The sequence below is a fragment of the Vigna unguiculata genome, chromosome 2 (genome assembly GCF_037176805.1).
Source record: "Vigna unguiculata cultivar grain cowpea cultivar isolate G323 ecotype 2 chromosome 2, ASM3717680v1, whole genome shotgun sequence".
In the NCBI taxonomy this organism is placed as follows: domain Eukaryota; kingdom Viridiplantae; phylum Streptophyta; class Magnoliopsida; order Fabales; family Fabaceae; genus Vigna; species Vigna unguiculata.
The window spans coordinates 21,605,742-21,625,515 of record NC_140793.1 but is presented as its reverse complement, the minus strand read 5'-3'; the positions used below and the strand labels follow the sequence as shown (position 1 = coordinate 21,625,515).

At 37.5% G+C, this 19,774-nt stretch overlaps 2 protein-coding genes across 2 annotated transcripts; both read right to left on the bottom strand.

The window, feature by feature from the left end:
* Positions 1 to 2,961: 2,961 nt before the first annotated feature.
* Positions 2,962 to 3,306, bottom strand: LOC146888436 (uncharacterized). Its single transcript, XM_085670105.1, has one exon. It carries the CDS (start codon positions 3,304 to 3,306, stop codon positions 2,962 to 2,964), a length of 345 nt encoding a protein of 114 aa, XP_085526231.1.
* Positions 3,307 to 6,605: 3,299 nt separating this feature from the next.
* LOC146888435 (uncharacterized) lies at positions 6,606 to 7,166 on the bottom strand. The gene has a single exon (XM_085670103.1). The coding sequence runs from the start codon at positions 7,164 to 7,166 to the stop codon at positions 6,606 to 6,608; it is 561 nt and encodes a 186-aa protein (XP_085526229.1).
* Positions 7,167 to 19,774: the final 12,608 nt, after the last annotated feature.

Sequence of the window (19,774 nt, the reverse complement as noted above, 5' to 3'; positions counted from 1 at the left end):
CTCTAATCCCATGCTAGCCCTCACTCCGCCATCTGAACATCCTCAACACCACCTGTATCATCATCTGCTCCCGTGTAACGAATTACACGATCATCGCCATACACAAACAGAAAGGGTGAGCTGAGAAAATAAAATAACAAGCATATAAAAACACAAGATAGATCATTTACCCATCTTATTCATTATCTATAATTCTTGGCCAAGACCTTAACCCCAAGACTTATCAGTCTTCAAATCATACAATTTGTTAGCCTTGGACTCGGGAACCTGATGCTCACACGAACCTGCCCGCTCGTGGTCCTGCCCCTACAAACCTCCCCGCTCGTAGTCCTGCTCTACGAACCTCCCCGCTCGTAGTCCTACTCTACGGACCTGCCCGCCCGTAGTCCAACACATGTGATCCACCAGCCCCCGTACCTCCCCGCACGTGGCATCTCTCAACGTGAGCACGGAACATACGAACCTACCTCGCTCGTATCCCCACGTGAGAGTAACTGGATATGAACCTTCCCGTTCATATCCTCACATGTCAAACACCATCCATGAACCTACCCGCTCATGGCCCAGCATCTCCCGATCCAAGCAAAGCATCATTGTCAGTTAAAACAACACACCAGAAAGCAAAGAACAACAACATTTCCGCCTGGCTCGGCCCACACGCCGCCAGGCGAAACTGTTCCAGACCGCCTGGCGGTATTCACTCACCGCCAGGCGTCAGCGTCCTCCCAGACCCACTGTTTTCTCGTCACCGCCTGGCGGAGCACATCGTGCCGCCAGGCACCCCACGGTGCAGTATTCCCTCACGCTAAGTCTATCGCCTGGCGGTGATCAACAAGCCGCCAGGCGCCATATCAGAGGCATTTTGCAGCTGATATTTGGCACTCTATTTTAGTTAATTCTACAGTCCAAGTTACTCGAAGAGCAACTCACCTTTTGGTCTCAGTACCCCATTCTGATTTATTGCCAATTCCCATCCTATTTTAATGTCGTTATAGCCCAACCTCATCCTTCACACATTTCAACTAGAGATTTATTTATTCTTAAGTCATGCCATCAGGTCTTAATTCACAAATAACAGATCCTATTCCCATATCTCCCTTTTACACAATCATACTCATTCATAAACCCCATATACTCAATTGACAGTTCATGTATCATTTCATCCTTCACTCTATCTTCCCACTCCTTTTGCCCATCTCACGCGAATTCTTAGTTCCAACTTTTCTACCATTCTTCTCAACCAACTCCTCTTCACTATCATTGACCCCACAACATCCACTAACAATTTAGGGTCATGTTCAGATTCTATTAAACATCAAAACATTCCAATTGCATTTTCCTCTCACTCATTACACTACATATAATCTTAATCCACTTCCTATCCCCTTTACCTTGCCTCCTTTCAAGCCACCTCTCCTTTCCAACTTCTCACTCATAATTCTCTCCTTTCCACTACACCAACCTTTACAATCCCCAAGACTCTCTCTCTCTCTCGCAGAACTCCCCAGTACAACACTCAATCAGGCTGCCACACATCATCGCCTGGCGGACAAAACAGCCCCGCCAGGCGGCACACCAGTATCAGACCATCTGCATGCGTTTCTGCACTCCCCACAAACCTATCTTATTTTTCTCCTTCCCCGATAACCACCACACATACAGTTACAACCTTTTCAGCGCCCAAACTCAACAATATTATAATTATCACATTCCTCAATTCCAGTTAATTCCTAATCAACCCAACAATCCCATATACAAACCCCCAATATGATCACAAACATTCCCACAAGAAGTCTATGACAATAATCCATCACACAATTTTATACAATCATTTGACACTCAACAATTCATTACATTCTCCCAATTTGGCATCAAAGCCATCAAACAGAACACAACCAAGGTTACGCCGCCGGGCAGGAACTCATCGCCGCCAGGCGACTCAAACCAAAACAAGAACATACGCTCACCTCTAATGAGCCGCCTGGCAGTAAGGATCAAACCGCTAGGCGGTTTCTGGGAAAAACCCAGAAACCCAATCGAACAGTGCAGAAAACAGGTGAAAGGCATGTAATTTCAATCACCAAAGCATAATACAATGTATATGTATCTAAAGCATCGAAAACAACTCCCCTTACCAGAAATTCGCGCTCCAAATTGAGATTCCCACTCTCCTTGCACACCTTTTCCCTTTGCTGAGAGAACCACTCCAACTTTTCTCTTGCTAGCCCCCTTCACGCACCAGAATTGTCCCTTCTCACTCTCAGAACGGTTTGCACCTTTCACAGACTGATTTTTCCTCTCCTTCTCTCTTCTCTCCCAAGCTTAATGTGCCCTAATTATTCTCCATTTTAATAAAACGAATTTTATTAAATAAAAATATGATTAAGGCCATTCAATGGTTATCACCCATTATTTTTCAGCCCCCCACATTGCCTCTCCAGTATCTCAACAAGGTTTGAACCCACACTCATGCACATACCAAGCCAAGGCCAAACCATTCAACCAATCCAGATTTCATGATAACTCCTACAATTTTAGGAATTTATCATCACACCACGCATTCAATAAATGAGTACACAAAAACGCATAATTTAAATAACATCCAAGTTGCACACATAGGACTCGAACCCAAGTTCTCACACACAATAAAGTACTCTCAACCACTTGAGCTAGTACTTTTCCACGTCACAGCTCCTCACATTTATTACTTTAAATATTTTCATTACTCGTCCTTTTTAAATAATTAATTAAATAACTATTTAATTTTCCTGGATCTTACATTACACCCACCTTTAAAGATTTTTGTCCTCGAAAATAAGACTTACCAGGAAATAAGTACGGATAGGATTGCTTCATGCGATCCTCCATCTCCCAGGTCATCTCCTGGGTAGTCTCATCCCACAGCACCTTCACAGTCTTAATTTCCTTCCCCCGCAGCTGTTTCACCTGTGAATCTAGAATTCACACTGGCCCAGTGCTCACCGTCAAATCCTCCCGAATCTGAATATCATCTGACTCCAGTACGTGCGACAGATCTGCAACATATTTCCTCAACTGGGAAACGTGGAACACGTTTTGCAGATTCATCAGGTGTGGTGGTAGGGCGATCTCATAAGCTGCAACGCCAATTCTCCTCAGAATCTGATAAGGCCTAACAAATCTCGGGGTTAGCTTCCTCGATTTGATGGCCCTCCCAATACCAGCTGTCGGTGTTACCCTGAGGAATACATGATCCCCAGCCTCGAACTCTAGAGGTCGTCTCCTCCTATCTGCATAGGACTTCTGTCTGCTTTGTGTAGCCCTCATTCTCTCCTAGATTGCCCTAACCTTCTCAGAGGTTTGCTGTAAAAACTCGGGACCCAACACTAATGATTCCCCATCTTGGTTCCAACACAGTGGCGTCCTACACCGCCGCCCATACAACGCCTCATATGGAGCCATACCAATGCTGGTGTGATAACTGTTGTTGTATGTGAACTCCACTAAGGGAAGCATCTCACTCCAACTACCCATGTGATCCAATACACAAGCCCTCAGTAGATCCTCCAAGGACTGAATGGTACGCTCCGACTGACCATCAGTTTGAGGATGGTATGCAGAACTCATCCTCAACTGAGTCCCCAATGCTGCCTGTAAGGACTGCCAGAAACGAGATGTGAGTCTCGGGTCTCTATCTGACATTATACTGGCCGGCACACCGTGCAATCTAACCACTTCCCTCACGTACAACTCAGTCAATCTGTCCATTGACCACTTCTGATTAATAGCAAGGAAATGAGCACACTTTGTCAACCTGTCCACTATTACCCAGATTGAGTCGTGCCCCTTCACAGACTTCGACAAATAAGTGACGAAGTCCATGGCTATACTATCCCATTTCCACTGAGGAATATCCAACGACTCAAGCGTACCCCCTGGTCGCTGGTGTTCAATCTTGGCCTTCTGACACACTAAGCATGATGCAACGAAGTCGGCAATGTCAGTCTTCATCCCATTCCACCAGAAAGATTGTTTCAAATCGTGATACATCTTAGTCATACCTGGGTGTATGCTAAGACGACTTTTATGGCCCTCTTCCAGAATCTGTTTCCTCAGTCTCCAATTTCCAGGCACACAAACTCGGTCTCTAAACCTTAGGATACCATCCGTCCCAAGCCTGTAGTCTTTCCCCTTCTCAGTCCCTATCCAACTCACAAATTGCTGTATCTCAGCATCACCCTTCTGTTGATCTCGGATAGTCCCTAGTACGTCACTAGTCAATGTAAGCACACCGCATCTGACGCAATCCTCACTCAACTATATACCCAGGTTCATATCCCTAAGCTTCTCGATTAACTCCAACTCCTTCACCATCATAGCTGAGATGTGCATCCGTTTCCGACTCAAGGCATCCGCAACCACATTAGCTTTACCAGGGTGGTAAAGCAACTCAAAATCGTAATCCTTGAGATACTCCATCCAATGCCGCTGTCTCATATTTAGCTCCTTCTGATCGAACAGATATTTCAGGCTTTTATGATCACTAAACACCTGAAATTGGGAGCCATACAAATAGTGTCTCCATGTTTTAAGAGCAAACACTACAGCAGCCAACTCTAAATCGTGGGTAGGGTAGTTTTTCTCGTGCACCATTAATTGTCTAGAGGCATAAGCTATCGGCCTCTTCTCCTGCATTAGTACACAACCCAAACCCTGGTAGGATGCATCACAGTACACCTCAAACATCTTACTGGTATCTGGAATAATTAAAATCGGAGCGGTAGTCAACCTCCTTTTCATCTCTTCGAAGCATTCGTCACATTTATCAGTTCATAAGAAGGGTTGATCCTTCCTAGTGAGTTGAGTTAATGGACTCACCATTTTAGAAAACCCTTCCACGAACCTCCTGTAGTACCCAGCCAATCCCAAGAAACTTCTGACTTCTGTTACAGTTTGAGGTCTCTCCCATTTCAACACTGTCTCAATCTTACTCGGGTCCACTGATATACCATGCAAAGAAATTACATGCCCTAGAAATTGCACCTCGTCCAGCCAGAATTCACATTTGGACAGTTTACCGTACAGCTGATGTTCCCTCAATACCTCCAGCACAATTCTCAGATGACCAACATGCTCCTCCCTAGTCCGAGAGTAGATGAGAATATCATCTATAAACACCACCACGAATTTGTCCTGATATGGCCTGAAGATGTGGTTCATATAATCCATGAAGACAGCTGGAGCGTTGGTCACTCCAAAGGGCATCACGACATATTCGTAATGTCCATATCTCGATCTAAAGGTTGTCTTCTGGACGTCCTTTGGCTTGGCTAAAATCTGATGATAGCCAGACCTCAAGTCAATCTTGGAGAATACTCCTGCCCATCTGAGCTGATCAAGCAAATCATCAATTCTCGGCAGTGGGTATTTGTTCTTTATCGTCAACTTGTTCAACTGCCGATAATCGACGCACAACCGAGAACTACCGTCTTTCTTCTTCACTAATAACACCGGGGCTCCCCACGGTGAAGCGCTGGGTCGGATGAATTTCTTCTTTAGCAGGTCTTCTATCTGATTCTTCAACTCTGTTAGTTCAGCTGGTGTCATTCTGTATGGCGTTGCCGACACTGGACCCGCTCCAGGGATTAGATCAATTGAGAAATCTATATTTCGGCTGGGTGGTAACTCAGGTATCTCGTCTAGAAATACGTCGGCATATTCATCCACCACTGGTATCTTACTGATCTGCTCTTCTGCACTCATCTTCTTCTCTTGGGCCACTATCACAAAACAAGTCGATCCCTTCTTCATCTCTTTCACTGCCTCTCCAGACGTTACCAACTCTATCCCTTCTGTTTCTGGGAACACAATTCTGCGCCGTCCACAATCAAGCACCACGTGGTTGATAGACAGCCACTCCATTCCCAGTATGACCTCCAATCCCTCCAAGGGCAAGCAAACTAGATTCACCTTGAAGCGTCTGCCCTCTATCTCCATTAAGCATCCCACACAGGCTACATTTGTTGAAACCTGTCCAGATGCAGGTGTCGAGACTATCAACTCGCATCCAAGGTCACGAGTAGACAACCCCAATTTCTTCACGCAATCATAAGATATGAAGGAGTGCGAAGCTCCTGAATCAAATAGCACTAACACACTGTTACCATAAAGTAAACAATGGTCCAGAATCAGATTACCTGACCGGGTGGCCTCTGTGCTGGTCATGGCAAAAACCCGGCCTGCGGCTCTCGGCCTGTCGGATGAGGATGGCTGAGGTCGTGAGGCTGGAGTGGTCTTCCTATTAGGACACCTGTTGGCGAAATGTCCTGGCTGATCACAGCCATAGCACTTACGAGCGCCTGCTACTGCCTCCGCTGCGGGCGGGTCTAGTACAATCCCGCTGCAGATGTTCGCCTCCACAGTTATAGCATCTCGGTTTCCACGAGGACACAACTGGTCTACTATAGGGCTTCTTCTGGACTCTGCCCTCAGCACTATTCTTCTGTGTGCGGTTGACCCGGCTGGGTCCCATCTCCAGCTGGGTCCCATCTCCAGCTGCTCTACGCTCTTGGCTTGCTCAACCAAGATTGGGAACTCTCGCACCCTCAGCGGCACAATAAAACGCCTCAGTTCATGTTTGAGGCCGCCTTAAACTTTCTACAGCGCCACTCCTCCGTCACCGTCTGCGAGTAAAATCTCGAGAGATACTCAAACCTCTCCACATAGTCCTGCACTGACAGACTCCCTTGCTGTAGAGTGAGAAACTCTGCCTCGCGCTCATGTTTAGCGCTATCAGGGAAATACTTCTCCAGGAACCTCGTCCTGAAGTTAGCCCAAGTCACCTCTTCAGCTCTGTTTATCATCTGTTGTTGCATACTCATCCACCAATACTCAGCTTCAGTCACTAACAGGAATGTGGCAAAATTGAGCTTTTGTGCCTCTGTGCACTCTATCACCCTGAATATCTTCTCACATTCACGAAGCCATGCGTCAGCCTCATCTGGGGTGGCTTTCCCAGTGAATTTAGCCTGCTTGTGACGCATAAAGTCCTCCATGGTCACTGGTCTAACAGGTGGGATCATAGCCCTCGGTGGTGCTGCCACAGGCTGCATAGCATCCACCATCCTATGGATTGCATTAGCAATCTCATCAGCGCCAGCGGTATTTCTACGCCTTCTGTTTGCCATTGCTTGTGCATGCCACATATTCAGCTGTTAAAATCAACCAGCTAAAGATCAAATTATACTTTATCAAATTTTAACAACCAACACACATCAATCAATTTCACACAACAAACGTCAGCTCACTCCCCAGTTTTCCCAAAAGCATCAAAACGTTTGCTCTGATACCAAATGAAACATCCCAAGGGAATATTACTTAAAACTAAATAATAAAAGAAATAAATTCATTAATAGTCATCTCGATAACAATCCCAACGCGGGAAAAACTTAAATTCATTAAAATAGTGCGCCAAATCTCATAATTAAATCCATAAAATGTTACAAGTTTCCAAAATTTGTATTTAAAACATGAAATATAAATAAGCAAGACTCTAGCTCTAATCCCACGCTAGCCCTCACTCCGCCATCTGAACATCCTCAGCACCACCTGTATCATCATCTGCTCCCGTGTAACGAATTACACGATCATCGCCACACACAAACAAAAAGGGTGAGCTGAGAAAATAAAATAACAAGCATATAAAAACACAAGATAGATCATTTACCCATTTTATTCATTATCTATAATTCTTGGCCAAGACCTTAACCCCAAGACTTATCAGTCTTCAAATCATACAATTTGTTAGCCTTGGACTCGGGAACCTGATGCTCACACGAACCTGCCCGCTCGTGGTCCTGCCCCTACAAACCTCCCCGCTCGTAGTCCTGCTCTACGAACCTCCCCGCTCGTAGTCCTGCTCTACGAACCACCTGCTCGTAGTCCTACTGTACGGACCTGTCCGCCCGTAGTCCAACACATGTGATCCACCAGCCCCCGTACCTCCCCACACGTGGCATCTCTCAACGTGAGCACGGAACATACGAACCTACCTCGCTCGTATCCCCACGTGAGAGTAACTGGATATGAACCTTCCCGTTCATATCCTTACATGTCAAACACCATCCATGAACCTACCCGCTCATGGCACAGCATCTTCCGATCCAAGCAAAGCATCATTGTCAGTTAAAACAACACACCAGAAAGCAAAGAACAACAACATTTCCGCCTGGCTCGGCCCACACGCCGCCAGGCGAAACTGTTCCAGACCGCCTGGCGGTATTCACTCACCGCCAAGCGTCAGCGTCCTCCCAGACCCACTGTTTTCTCGTCACCACCTGGCGGAGCACATCGTGCCGCCAGGCACCCCACGGTGCAGTATTCCCTCACGCTAAGTCTATCGCCTGGCGGTGATCAACAAGCCGCCAGGCGCCATATCAGAGGCATTCTGCAGCTGATATTTGGCACTCTATTTTAGTTAATTCTACAACCCAAGTTACTCGAAGAGCAACTCACCTTTTGGTCTCAGTACCCCATTCTGATTTATTGCCAATTCCCATCCTATTTTAATGTCGTTATAGCCCAACCTCATCCTTCACACATTTCAACTAGAGATTTATTTATTCTTAAGTCATGCCATCAGGTCTTAATTCACAAATAACAGATCCTATTCCCATATCTCCCTTTTACACAATCATACTCATTCATAAACCCCATATACTCAATTGACAGTTCATGTATCATTTCATCCTTCACTCTATCTTCCCACTCCTTTTGCCCATCTCACGCGAATTCTTAGTTCCAACTTTCCTACCATTCTTCTCAACCAACTCCTCTTCACTATCATTGACCCACAACATCCACTAACAATTTAGGGTCATGTTCAGATTCTATTAAACATCAAAACATTCCAATTGCATTTTCCTCTCACTCATTACACTACATATAATCTTAATCCACTTCCTATCCCCTTTACCTTGCCTCCTTTCAAGCCACCTCTCCTTTCCAACTTCTCACTCATAATTCTCTCCTTTCCACTACACCAACCTTTACAATCCCCAAGACTCTCTCTCTCTCGCAGAACTCCCCAGTACAACACTCAATCAGGCTGCCACACATCATCGCCTGGCGGACAGAACAGCCCCGCCAGGCGGCACACCAGTATCAGACCATCTGCATGCGTTTCTGCACTCCCCACAAACCTATCTTATTTTTCTCTTTCCCCGATAACCACCACACATACAGTTACAACCTTTTCAGCGCCCAAACTCAACAATATTATAATTATCACATTCCTCAATTCCAGTTAATTCCTAATCAACCCAACAATCCCATATACAAAACCCCAATATGATCACAAACATTCCCACAAGAAGTCTATGACAATAATCCATCACACAATTTTATACAATCATTTGACACTCAACAGTTCATTACATTCTCCCAATTTGGCATCAAAGCCATCAAACAGAACACAACCAAGGTCGCATCGCCGGGCAGGAACTCATCGCCGCCAGGCGACTCAAACCAAAACAAGAACATACGCTCACCTCTGATGAGCCGCCTGACGGTAAGGATCAAACCGCCAGGCGGTTAGTGCAGAAAACAGGTGAAAGGCATGTAATTTCAATCACCAAAGCATAATACAATGTTTATGTATCTAAAGCATCGAAAACAACTCCCCTTACCAGAAATTCGCGCTCCAAATTGAGATTCCCACTCTCCTTGCACACCTTTTCCCTTTGCTGAAAGAACCACTCCAACTCTTCTCTTGCTGGCCCCCTTCACGCACCAGAATTGTCCCTTCTCACTCTCAGAACTGTTTGCACCTTTCACAGACTGATTTTTCCTCTCCTTCTCTCTTCTCTCCCAAGCTTAATGTGCCCTAATTATTCTCCATTTTACTAAAACGAATTTTATTAAATAAAAATATGATTAAGGCCATTCAATGGTTATCACCCATTATTTTTCAGCCCCCCACATTGCCTCTCCAGTATCTGCTAGGTTTCCCAATCCTTTCATATTCATGCTCAAAAGAAATTTAGCAAAAATAAACTATTTAGTTCTCAACAAGGTTTGAACCCACACTCATGCACATACTAAGCCATGGCCAAACCATTCAACCAATCCAAATTTCATGATAACTTCTACAATTTTAGGAATTTATCATCACACCACGGATTCAATAAATGAGTACACAAAAACGCATAATTTAAATAACATCCAAGTTTCACATATAGGACTCGAACCCAAGTCCTCACACACAATAAAGTACTCTCAACCACTTGAGCTAGTACTTTTCCACGTCACAGCTCCTCACATTTATTACTTTAAATATTTTCATTACTCGTCCTTTTTAAATAATTAATTAAATAACTATTTAATTTTCTCGGGTCTTACAGTGAGGTTGTTAGATGTTGATAAAAACTGTTCTTAGACCTCAAGAAAATGATGAAAATCTTCTTGGTTCAGAAGCACCATATCTTAGTGTCATAGAAACACTAATCTTGCTAATTATACTCAATCTAATATTGCATTTGCTGTAAATTTTTTATGCAAGATATAGTTCTTCAACTACAAGAAGAAAATGGTTTGGAGTAAAACATATATTTCATTACTTTAAGGGTACTACGAATATGAGCTTATTCCATCCAAATGATTCAGATTCAGACCAATGGGTTATGTATATGCATGTTATTTTACATATTCTTACAATGTCACAATGGTTGATCACAAACAAGATGTTTGTGCACATGTGGTAGCACAATGGTTTCATGAAGGTATATGAAACAAATCATAGTAGCAACATCATCTAATCATACAAAATTACGAGGAAAGTTGTGAATATGTTTGGTTAAAGTCTATAATTCAACATGTGCAAGAAACTTGTGACTATCCCGACAAAGATGAAATCAACAACCATATATGAAGACAATAGTGTATTGTTCAATTGAAAGGATGATATAGATATCCAAAAAATCATTTATGTGAAAATATGGCAGGTCTATTTATGAAGTTTTTGCCAAGAAGAACTTTTGAGCAAATGGTTCACAAGTTCGGACTCCGTCACCTTAATGATATAGAATATGTGATGAACAATATTGTATTAAAGAATACAAAATGTTGTACTCTTTTTCCTTCACTAGGTTTTTTATCCCAAAGGGTTTTTCCTAGTAAGGTTTTAACGAGGCACATTCTTTTATCAATGGACACTCAAGGGGGAGTGTTATGAATTAATGATTGTCCATTGATTTGATAAATTTACTCATATGATTGATACTCATATAATTCATTACTCTTTATGTTAATATTTGTATTAACTAAGTTCATTTGTTTCCTTTATGGATTACATGTTGTATCTATAAATAAGACTCTTCCTATCAATAATAATACACATGAGTTGCTCCCTATTCTATCATTTTCTATTATCTATTGTTTCTTCTCTTCTCTATTATCTATTATTCTCTCTATTATTCGTTTTATTTCATAACAAATTATAGTTAAAGTTTATAATAATAATAATAATAGTTATAATTATAATAATAATATAAAAATAAAATAATTATATATATAATAATAATAATTATTATTATATTTATAATAATAATGATTATGGATAATAAAAATAATATTAATAATAATAATTATGGGTTAATAATATAATATTTTTTAAATGTTAATTTTTTAAATTAAATATGATAGTAATTATAATAATCATAATATAATAATTGTAGTTTTTATTAATGATAATAATAATAGTTATTATTCTTAATAATAATAATAATAATAATAATAATAATAATATTTCTAATACTTCTTTTCTCATACCAATAATATATAATAAGAAAATTAATATATTACACATTAATATTATTAATAAAAGTAATAACTTTACTATTAATAATGTTAATAATACTAATATTAATAATATATAATATTAATAATATATAATAGTAACATATAATAATAATATTATTTATATTTAATATTATAGTTGAAATCATAAATAAATGAAAAAATAAAAATAAATTGACTTTTGTAGGATTTGAACCCGGGTCCTTTTGTACCAGAGTTTTAAAATGACGAAAAAAATAATTTTTATGACACATGTCAATAAAAAAAATGGATAATGTAATAATTTTGCTGGTATCTTCTTTTCTTAATATGTAATAGATTCATCATCTCATTGTTCAAATATATGCAAATATTAATAGGAAAAATTGGTTAACTAGTAAAAACCACATAAATAAACTAACCTACATAATGACCAAATTGGTCAACTACATGGCCTCCTTAAAACAGAGGGATGACATCTACACTAACCTGCCGCAAAACAAACGTGTAAGTGGTAATGGCTAGATACCGCATACTCTAACTTAAAGAAAAGTTAGTTAAACCACTACGAAAGAATGTTGGGCCTGAAATCTGGGTCGAACAAAGTCCACGAAAGCCCAATAAAGGATCAGACCATTGTAAACATAACTAAGGCCCAACCCATGGTCTGAACCAAAGTAAATGTGATTAGCCTTCTATAAATAAGAGTGGACTCCAGCAATTAAATGTACGCATTTCATTAGTGCATAATCTGAAAATTGACTTTGAGAGCTTTTGTTGACTAAATCGTCGGAGCCTTTTGTATAGGTAACCACCCATGTTCCATCAAATATCGAGTGATGAAGGCATGCCGAATAAAACTGAAGAGTATCCATCCGAGAAACTCAAAGATTATGGTAAGATAAGATTTTGTCAATAATATATATATATATATATATATATATATATATATATATATATATATATATATATATATATATATATATATATATATATATATATATATATATATATATAGCTTTCTCCCATTTTTTTGTGCCTTCTCTCTTCCTCCCTCGTTTTCCTCATTTGTATTTGATCCTTCGACACCTCGGATGATGCTAAGGGATAAAACATAAATTTCTTGTTCAAATGTGTGAGGGTGATTTCATTGGTAAAACCATTGTGCATAGTTTTTTTATCAAATTGCCAATTTTTTCCCACCAAAATATGGCATGCTTCCATAGACACTATGTCATAAATCACATTGTCTTTATAATAGCCTATGGAAAATTTCACCTTCCCTCGTTGGTCACATTCAAAGCCCCACCTTCATTGAGCCATTGAAGTTTATAAGGTTCGGGATGGGGTAAGATTGTGAGAGCCAAATTTTCAACCAACCTAGTGCTATAACAATTGCAACATGAGCCACTATCCACAATGAGAGAATATGTGTTGTTTAAAACTTTGCATCTTATTTGAAAGATGTTCTCTCTTTGGGTTTGTGATTGGTGACTAGGTTGATTGCTAAGAACTTTTCTCATCATGAGAAGGTCTCCATCACAAGTGTAGGAATCTTTCTTTTTTGACCCCTCTCTTTCACTTTAATTTACGTTACTCTTTTCTTCTTCTTGGCTACTATATGAATCAACACCCTTAGTGTAACATCCCGGTCGAATATTACTGTTTTAAATAAAATAAAATGAAGATAAAATAAAATGCATTTAATAACCAAAGCTCTTTCCCCAAATGTGGGAAAATTTCAAACTTTATTAAAAGCACTAAAAGACAAAATCCATAAATGCGTTCAACGGCTACAAATATAAAACAATTTATAGTAACTGATTACAAAAGTAATCCATAAAATCCATAAAATAATTCCATGTAAAAATTCCCATGCTGACCCCACTCCGGCTCTAAGTATCCACGTGTTCACCTGCATCAACATCTGCTCCCATGTAACGAGTTACATGATCATTGTCAAACACACACAAATAGGGTGAGTTCAAAATAAAAACACATTACAAGGTACATTATAATAACAATTAAAAACCCTAACACTTCTACTACACTCAATCTCAGACCCAAACTTTCATATCTTCCTCTAGACGCCTCTTGATTCTACACCCTTTGATGAGTACCTTGATCGATCTTTGTTGCACAAGTGTCTACTTACCTCTCCGACTACAGGCCACCACCTAACACGCGAGAATAAATTGCCACGGCCACAATCCGCGACACCAAGTGGAGTTCCCCAAAATGAACCGCAGTCCATAGTTGTCCCAGACTACCAAACTCAATCAGTTACACTAAAGAAGGCAATCTTTCGGAACCTCGTCGTACGAGGAACGATCTCGCACACTCCACTGGACTTCCAAAACCACCAGGCTACAACCTTAAGTGGCCACGTGTTACCTTAATACAAGTTACACTCGTAACTGGGCCCCCAGCAAAGCATCGCATCAAGACCTCCATCCAAAGCTGTGTAGAAACCCTCGCGTAATCCATTACTGCATCCAAAATCACCTAGCATAACATCCACGTCGCTAGATTAACTCGCATTCTAGACTACCTGGTAGAACACTTGGAGCCGTCGGGCGCCAACCCACTATATTTTGGTCCAAGCCCAGTTCTACAACCACTGCCTAGCGGAACCACTTTCGTCGCCAAGCGCTAACTCTCATGTTTTACTCTAGAGTTCACTTTCTAGCCTATCTCTTGGCGGTTTACACCGTTCCGCCAGACGTCACACCAACAACTGGTAATTTACTGGTATTTGACCGTATAGAATAGGTTCCATGAACCTATTTACACAAGAGACTCAGTGCACAAAAAACATGTATCTATGACAAGTAAATACACTTTTATATCATTAAGTTGAACTCAATTACACAATATCACATGGTCATACATCAAACATAACCATATTCTTAAGTTTATACATCCCGGAGAATCACAATAAATCCACATAAAACTATCAAAACAAAGTGTTATACCCAACACACAATCCTGCACAATCAAATAATCTACAAACCAGGAAGAACGCATAACCATTGCCCCAAAATATCGCACGGACAATAAAATAGTAATAATGATAATAATAAAAAAAACAACAATAACAATAATAATAATAATAATAATAATAATAATAATAATAATAATAATAATAATAATAATAATAATAAAACGAAACAATACAAATAAAACAACAATAACAATAACAATAATAATAATAATAATAATAATAATAATAATAATAATAATAATAATAAAACGAAACAATACAAATAAAAGAATAATAATAATAATAAAATAAAATGAAACATAATAATAAAACAATGATGCTAATAAGATAAAATAATAAGATAAAATACTAATAATAAAATAATAAAAGTAAAATAAAGCAATAATAATAAATAATAATGATAATAAAATCATAAATAAAAAAATGATAATAATAAAAACAATAATAAAATATTAGTAAAATAAAATAAATAAAATAATAATAATAATAATAATAAAGATAATTATAAAATAAAATAAATTGAAAATAATAAAAATAAAATAATAATAATATAAATAATAATAATAATAATAATAAAAATAATAGTAAAACAACAATTTTAAAAATAAAAATAATACTAATGAAAATAATAATAAAATAAAATGAAACAAGAATAAAAAAACAGTAATATTAATAAAATAAAATAATAACAATGATAAAATAAAGCCATAAAAAAATAATAATGATAATAAAATTATCAGTAAAACAAAACAATGATAATAGTAATAATAATAAAATAATAGTGATATAAAATAAATAAAATAATAATAATAATAATAATAATAAAGATAATTATAAAATAAAATAAAATGAGAATAATAGTAATAATAATAATAACAAAAATAATAACAAAAATAAAAATAGTAATACAAATAATAATAACAACAATAATAATATAAAAAATAATAATTATAATAATAGTAATAATAATAAAACAAAATTTTAAAAATAAAAATAATAATGAAAATGAAAATAATAATAAAATAAAAAAATAATAATAAAACAATAATATTAATAAAATAAAATAATAACAATAAAATGATAATAATGGTAAAATAAAGCAATAATAATAACAAAATCATCAATAAAACCAAATAATAATAATAATAACTATATAATAAAATAATAGTAAAATAAAATAAAATAATAATACTAATAAATATAATTATAAAATAAAATAAAATGAAATTAATAATAATAATGAAAATAATAATAATAACAATCAAAATAATAATAAAAAATAAAAATAAAAATGATAGTAATTGTAATAATAATAGTAAAGTAAAATAAAAATAATACTAAGAATAATAAAAAAAATAACAATAATAATAATAATATAAATAATAGTAATAATTATTATTATAATTATAAGTATAATTATAATAAAATAATAATAATAATAATAGTAAAATAAAATAATAAGAATAAGAATAAGAATAGTAATAATAATAAAATAATAATAATAATAATAATAATAATAATAATAATAAGGATAATAATAATAATAATGGTAAAATAAAATAAATTTTTTAATAAGAATAACAAGAATAATATTAAGTGTGTCGTATTTAGAAGAAAACTCTAAACATCTGTCTAGCCAAAACAAGAAGAATCATGATAATCATAGTAATGGTTGAGTCACAAAAGCCGAAAAGAAGAATCATGATAATTATAGCATTGATTGGGTCACAAAGAGAATTCAATACAATGGAAACCACAAGCACCCACATGCTCTCTCTAGAACCACATACGTCAAACATCAAGGAGTGAAACATTAAACGATACAAGAATTTGATTCAAAAGAAAGCTTTCATGCATCAATATATAACGCAATTGCATATTATATTATTAAAATAGGTAATGACATCTCCCCTAACCTAGAATTATGGCTCCAAAAGTCTCTTAGAATCCTTCCTTACACCATAATTGATCTCCCATTTGATCTCCATCATTGGAAACTCCTTTCAGCCTTCTAACACTCTCCTAAGTTTTGTTTTTAGGGTTCTAAAATTCCCTTTTGGTAGCCACACGAAAATGCCTTCCCAAGAGCACCACTCTCCTCCCTTTCATCCATTATTAGTCTTATTAATTCTCCCTTAATTACCCAAAACGAAAATAACAATTAACACCATTAACATGTGAGTTCATTGCAGATTGCAGTGTAACAGATTATTCCATGCCTCTTTGGTTTCTCGGCTACTAGGGTTTCTAGGTTTTCCCTAACATTGCAGAACCAAAAAATAATAAAATGCAAATAAGTCAAGGCTAAATTGTGCTAGCCAAGGTTCAAACCTACCCTAACTTAATTACTAAACAATTACACAACCATTCAACCAATTCATGTTTCATGATAAATCTTACACCTCTAGGATTATATTATCACATACCATGATCAAGCGTATTATTAAAATAAAAAGACAATTAAATTAATATGCTAATGACATACACAAGGCTTGAACCTAAGTCCTCTCATAATAGTTAAGTACTCTTAACCACTTGAGCTACCATTGCTCCTTGTCTTCTTTATCCATATTAATGAAGTTAGGGATTCCCGCCCTCCCATTTATTAAATAAATATTTATTTATTTATTTAATTTTGGGTCTTACACTTAGAATCATTTTCTTCTTTGTGGGGCTTTTAGATGCAACATGTCCTCTACCAAGATACTTAAAACACTTAATGTCACTTGTGCGCTTATGTGATGATGATCCATCCCTCTGTTTCTCGCTTTCCCTTTCTTTCTCTAGATTCCTAGAGGGTTCTTCTTGTTTCACTTGCTTACCCTCTCTTTTGTAGTCTTTCTTAACATAAAAGTTAGAATGGAGAGTTTTCAAACTTTTTCTCAAATGTTGTTGCTCTACCTTTATGCAAATTTGTACCAAGTCGTTTAAGTCTTGGTAGGGCAACAATTCCACTCTATCTCTAATCTTAAGATTGAGACCACTAAGACCTCTAGAGATATTTGTCTCTTCCCCTTTTCTAATTCCCGCCCTCATCATGTAAAGCTTCATCTTTTGCCTATATTCCTCTACACTTAAGGTTCTTTATAGTAGCCTTTGGAGCTTGTCCATAAGCTCCCTATGGTAGTGAGAGGGAATGTGCCTTCTTCTCATGACACTTCTCAAGTCATTCCAATATTCAACTTGAGGGGAATTAGTGGGTCTTCTTTCCCTCTTTAAGGAAGTCCACCAATACATGTCATTCCCTTTAAAGCTTAGGGTTGTTATGGGGACCTTTCTCTCCTCATTCACTTGGTGCTAAAAAAAGAGTTGCTCTACCTTCACTCCCAATCTAAGTATGCCTCAATATCTTCTTTCCCATGGAAACGAGGGAGATCTACCTTAACCTCTCTAGGTCCATGCTTTATTTCACACTCTCTTCTATTTCCTCTAGGTGGAGGAGGTTGATAGTGTTGGTTGGAAATTCTACTATCCTCCTCATAGTGTGTGAGTTGTGTGGGAGTTTTAGAGCTTCCCCTTGATTGGTTTCTACTCAACTTTTCTCGAATTTTCTTTTCTTTTCTTTTTGCTTAAGAATCCTAAGCACTTCTTCAAGGATGGCAAGATGGGTCTCTCTTTCTATTTTCTCATTTTCTTTTAAAATTACATATTGCTTCCTCCAAAATTTTAGTGACTTTAGCTCTTTGCTTATTTAGTTTAAGTCTTTTGAAGTCTCTTCATTAGAGTCATTACCAATTTGGTAAGAAGGTCCTCTAGACATCTTAAGGTTTTTATGCCATGCAACAAACAAAAACCATTTCTTCAGAAAGAATTTTTTAAGAGACTTAAGGAGGTAAGAATACTCAAGTTCACTTATAGGAAAGAGAGGTGAATCACTAGGAATTACTTAAAACCAAGTCTTTCCTTGCCAAAGTTTACCCAAGCACTCTTGCACTAAACTTTTCAAAAGGAATTAAGTTTGAAAAGAAAGCTAGACACATACTAAACCATAAGCAAATAAAACCAATTAAGAAAAGTAATTAAATCTAACTATACAACCTAATGGTAAGACTAGAAGGCATTTAAAACCTTCAAAGCACTTACCAACTAAGTTGTATTTCACTATAGAAGTTAAGGTTCTAATTAGGAGATGAGATGAAAACCAAAGGCTCCCCCAAGACACCTAATTATTCCAAAGTTACAAAGAAGAAAGTAAGGAAAGTATTACAACCAAAGAAAGCAAATGAACATACAACCAAAGTGTTTCTCCTACTCTCCAAGTGTTTCAATCCTCTTCTTCTTATCTCCTCACCAAGGCTTGGAACTCCTCTTAAGGTTTCCACCCCCTAAGATGCTACTTCAAGGATTTGGTTCACCTCAAAAGAGAGGTTACACAACAAAACACACCATGATTATGAAGGAGGCCAAGAAAGAAAATAATAAAAGGCTTACAATGAAACAAAGCTAGTAAAAAAGAAGTTTGTGTGTGACAAAACCGAGACCGTCCAAGATGGAAAGCAAGAAAATTAAAAGCTAACAACAAAGGTTAAGCACACAAAAGAGAAATACCAAAGGAAAGGCACTATAATTGATGAACAAAACCAAAAACAACTAAAAAAGAGAGGGGTGCTTATTGTTTATGCAAGTTGTGAGCTAATGGTGCACTAGACCACTCATTTTTTCTCAAAAGACGATACAATATGTTGTTGGAAAACAACTTTTACAACATCAATTGTTTCAAATTTCAAGCAATTTAATCACACTAAAAACAAGTAGTAGTAATGGTCATGAAGCACAAAAAAGAACCATAAACACAAAAATGAACGGTTCACAAACAAGATAGTAAAAGGAAACATGCATAGAAAACACAAAATACAAGAAAAAAAAAACATGGGCCAAGATACTTTGTTCTTGAAGAACCAAGGCTCTTGATACCAAATGATGGGAGGCTCCTCCAAGCTATATGACTCAAGCAAGTTG

What these genes read in the sequence shown, in the direction of transcription:
- LOC146888435 (XM_085670103.1), bottom strand. Translation starts at nt 7,166, where the DNA reads ATGGCAAACAGAAGGCGTAGAAATACCGCTGGCGCTGATGAGATTGCT.
- LOC146888436 (XM_085670105.1), bottom strand. Translation starts at nt 3,306, where the DNA reads ATGAGGGCTACACAAAGCAGACAGAAGTCCTATGCAGATAGGAGGAGA.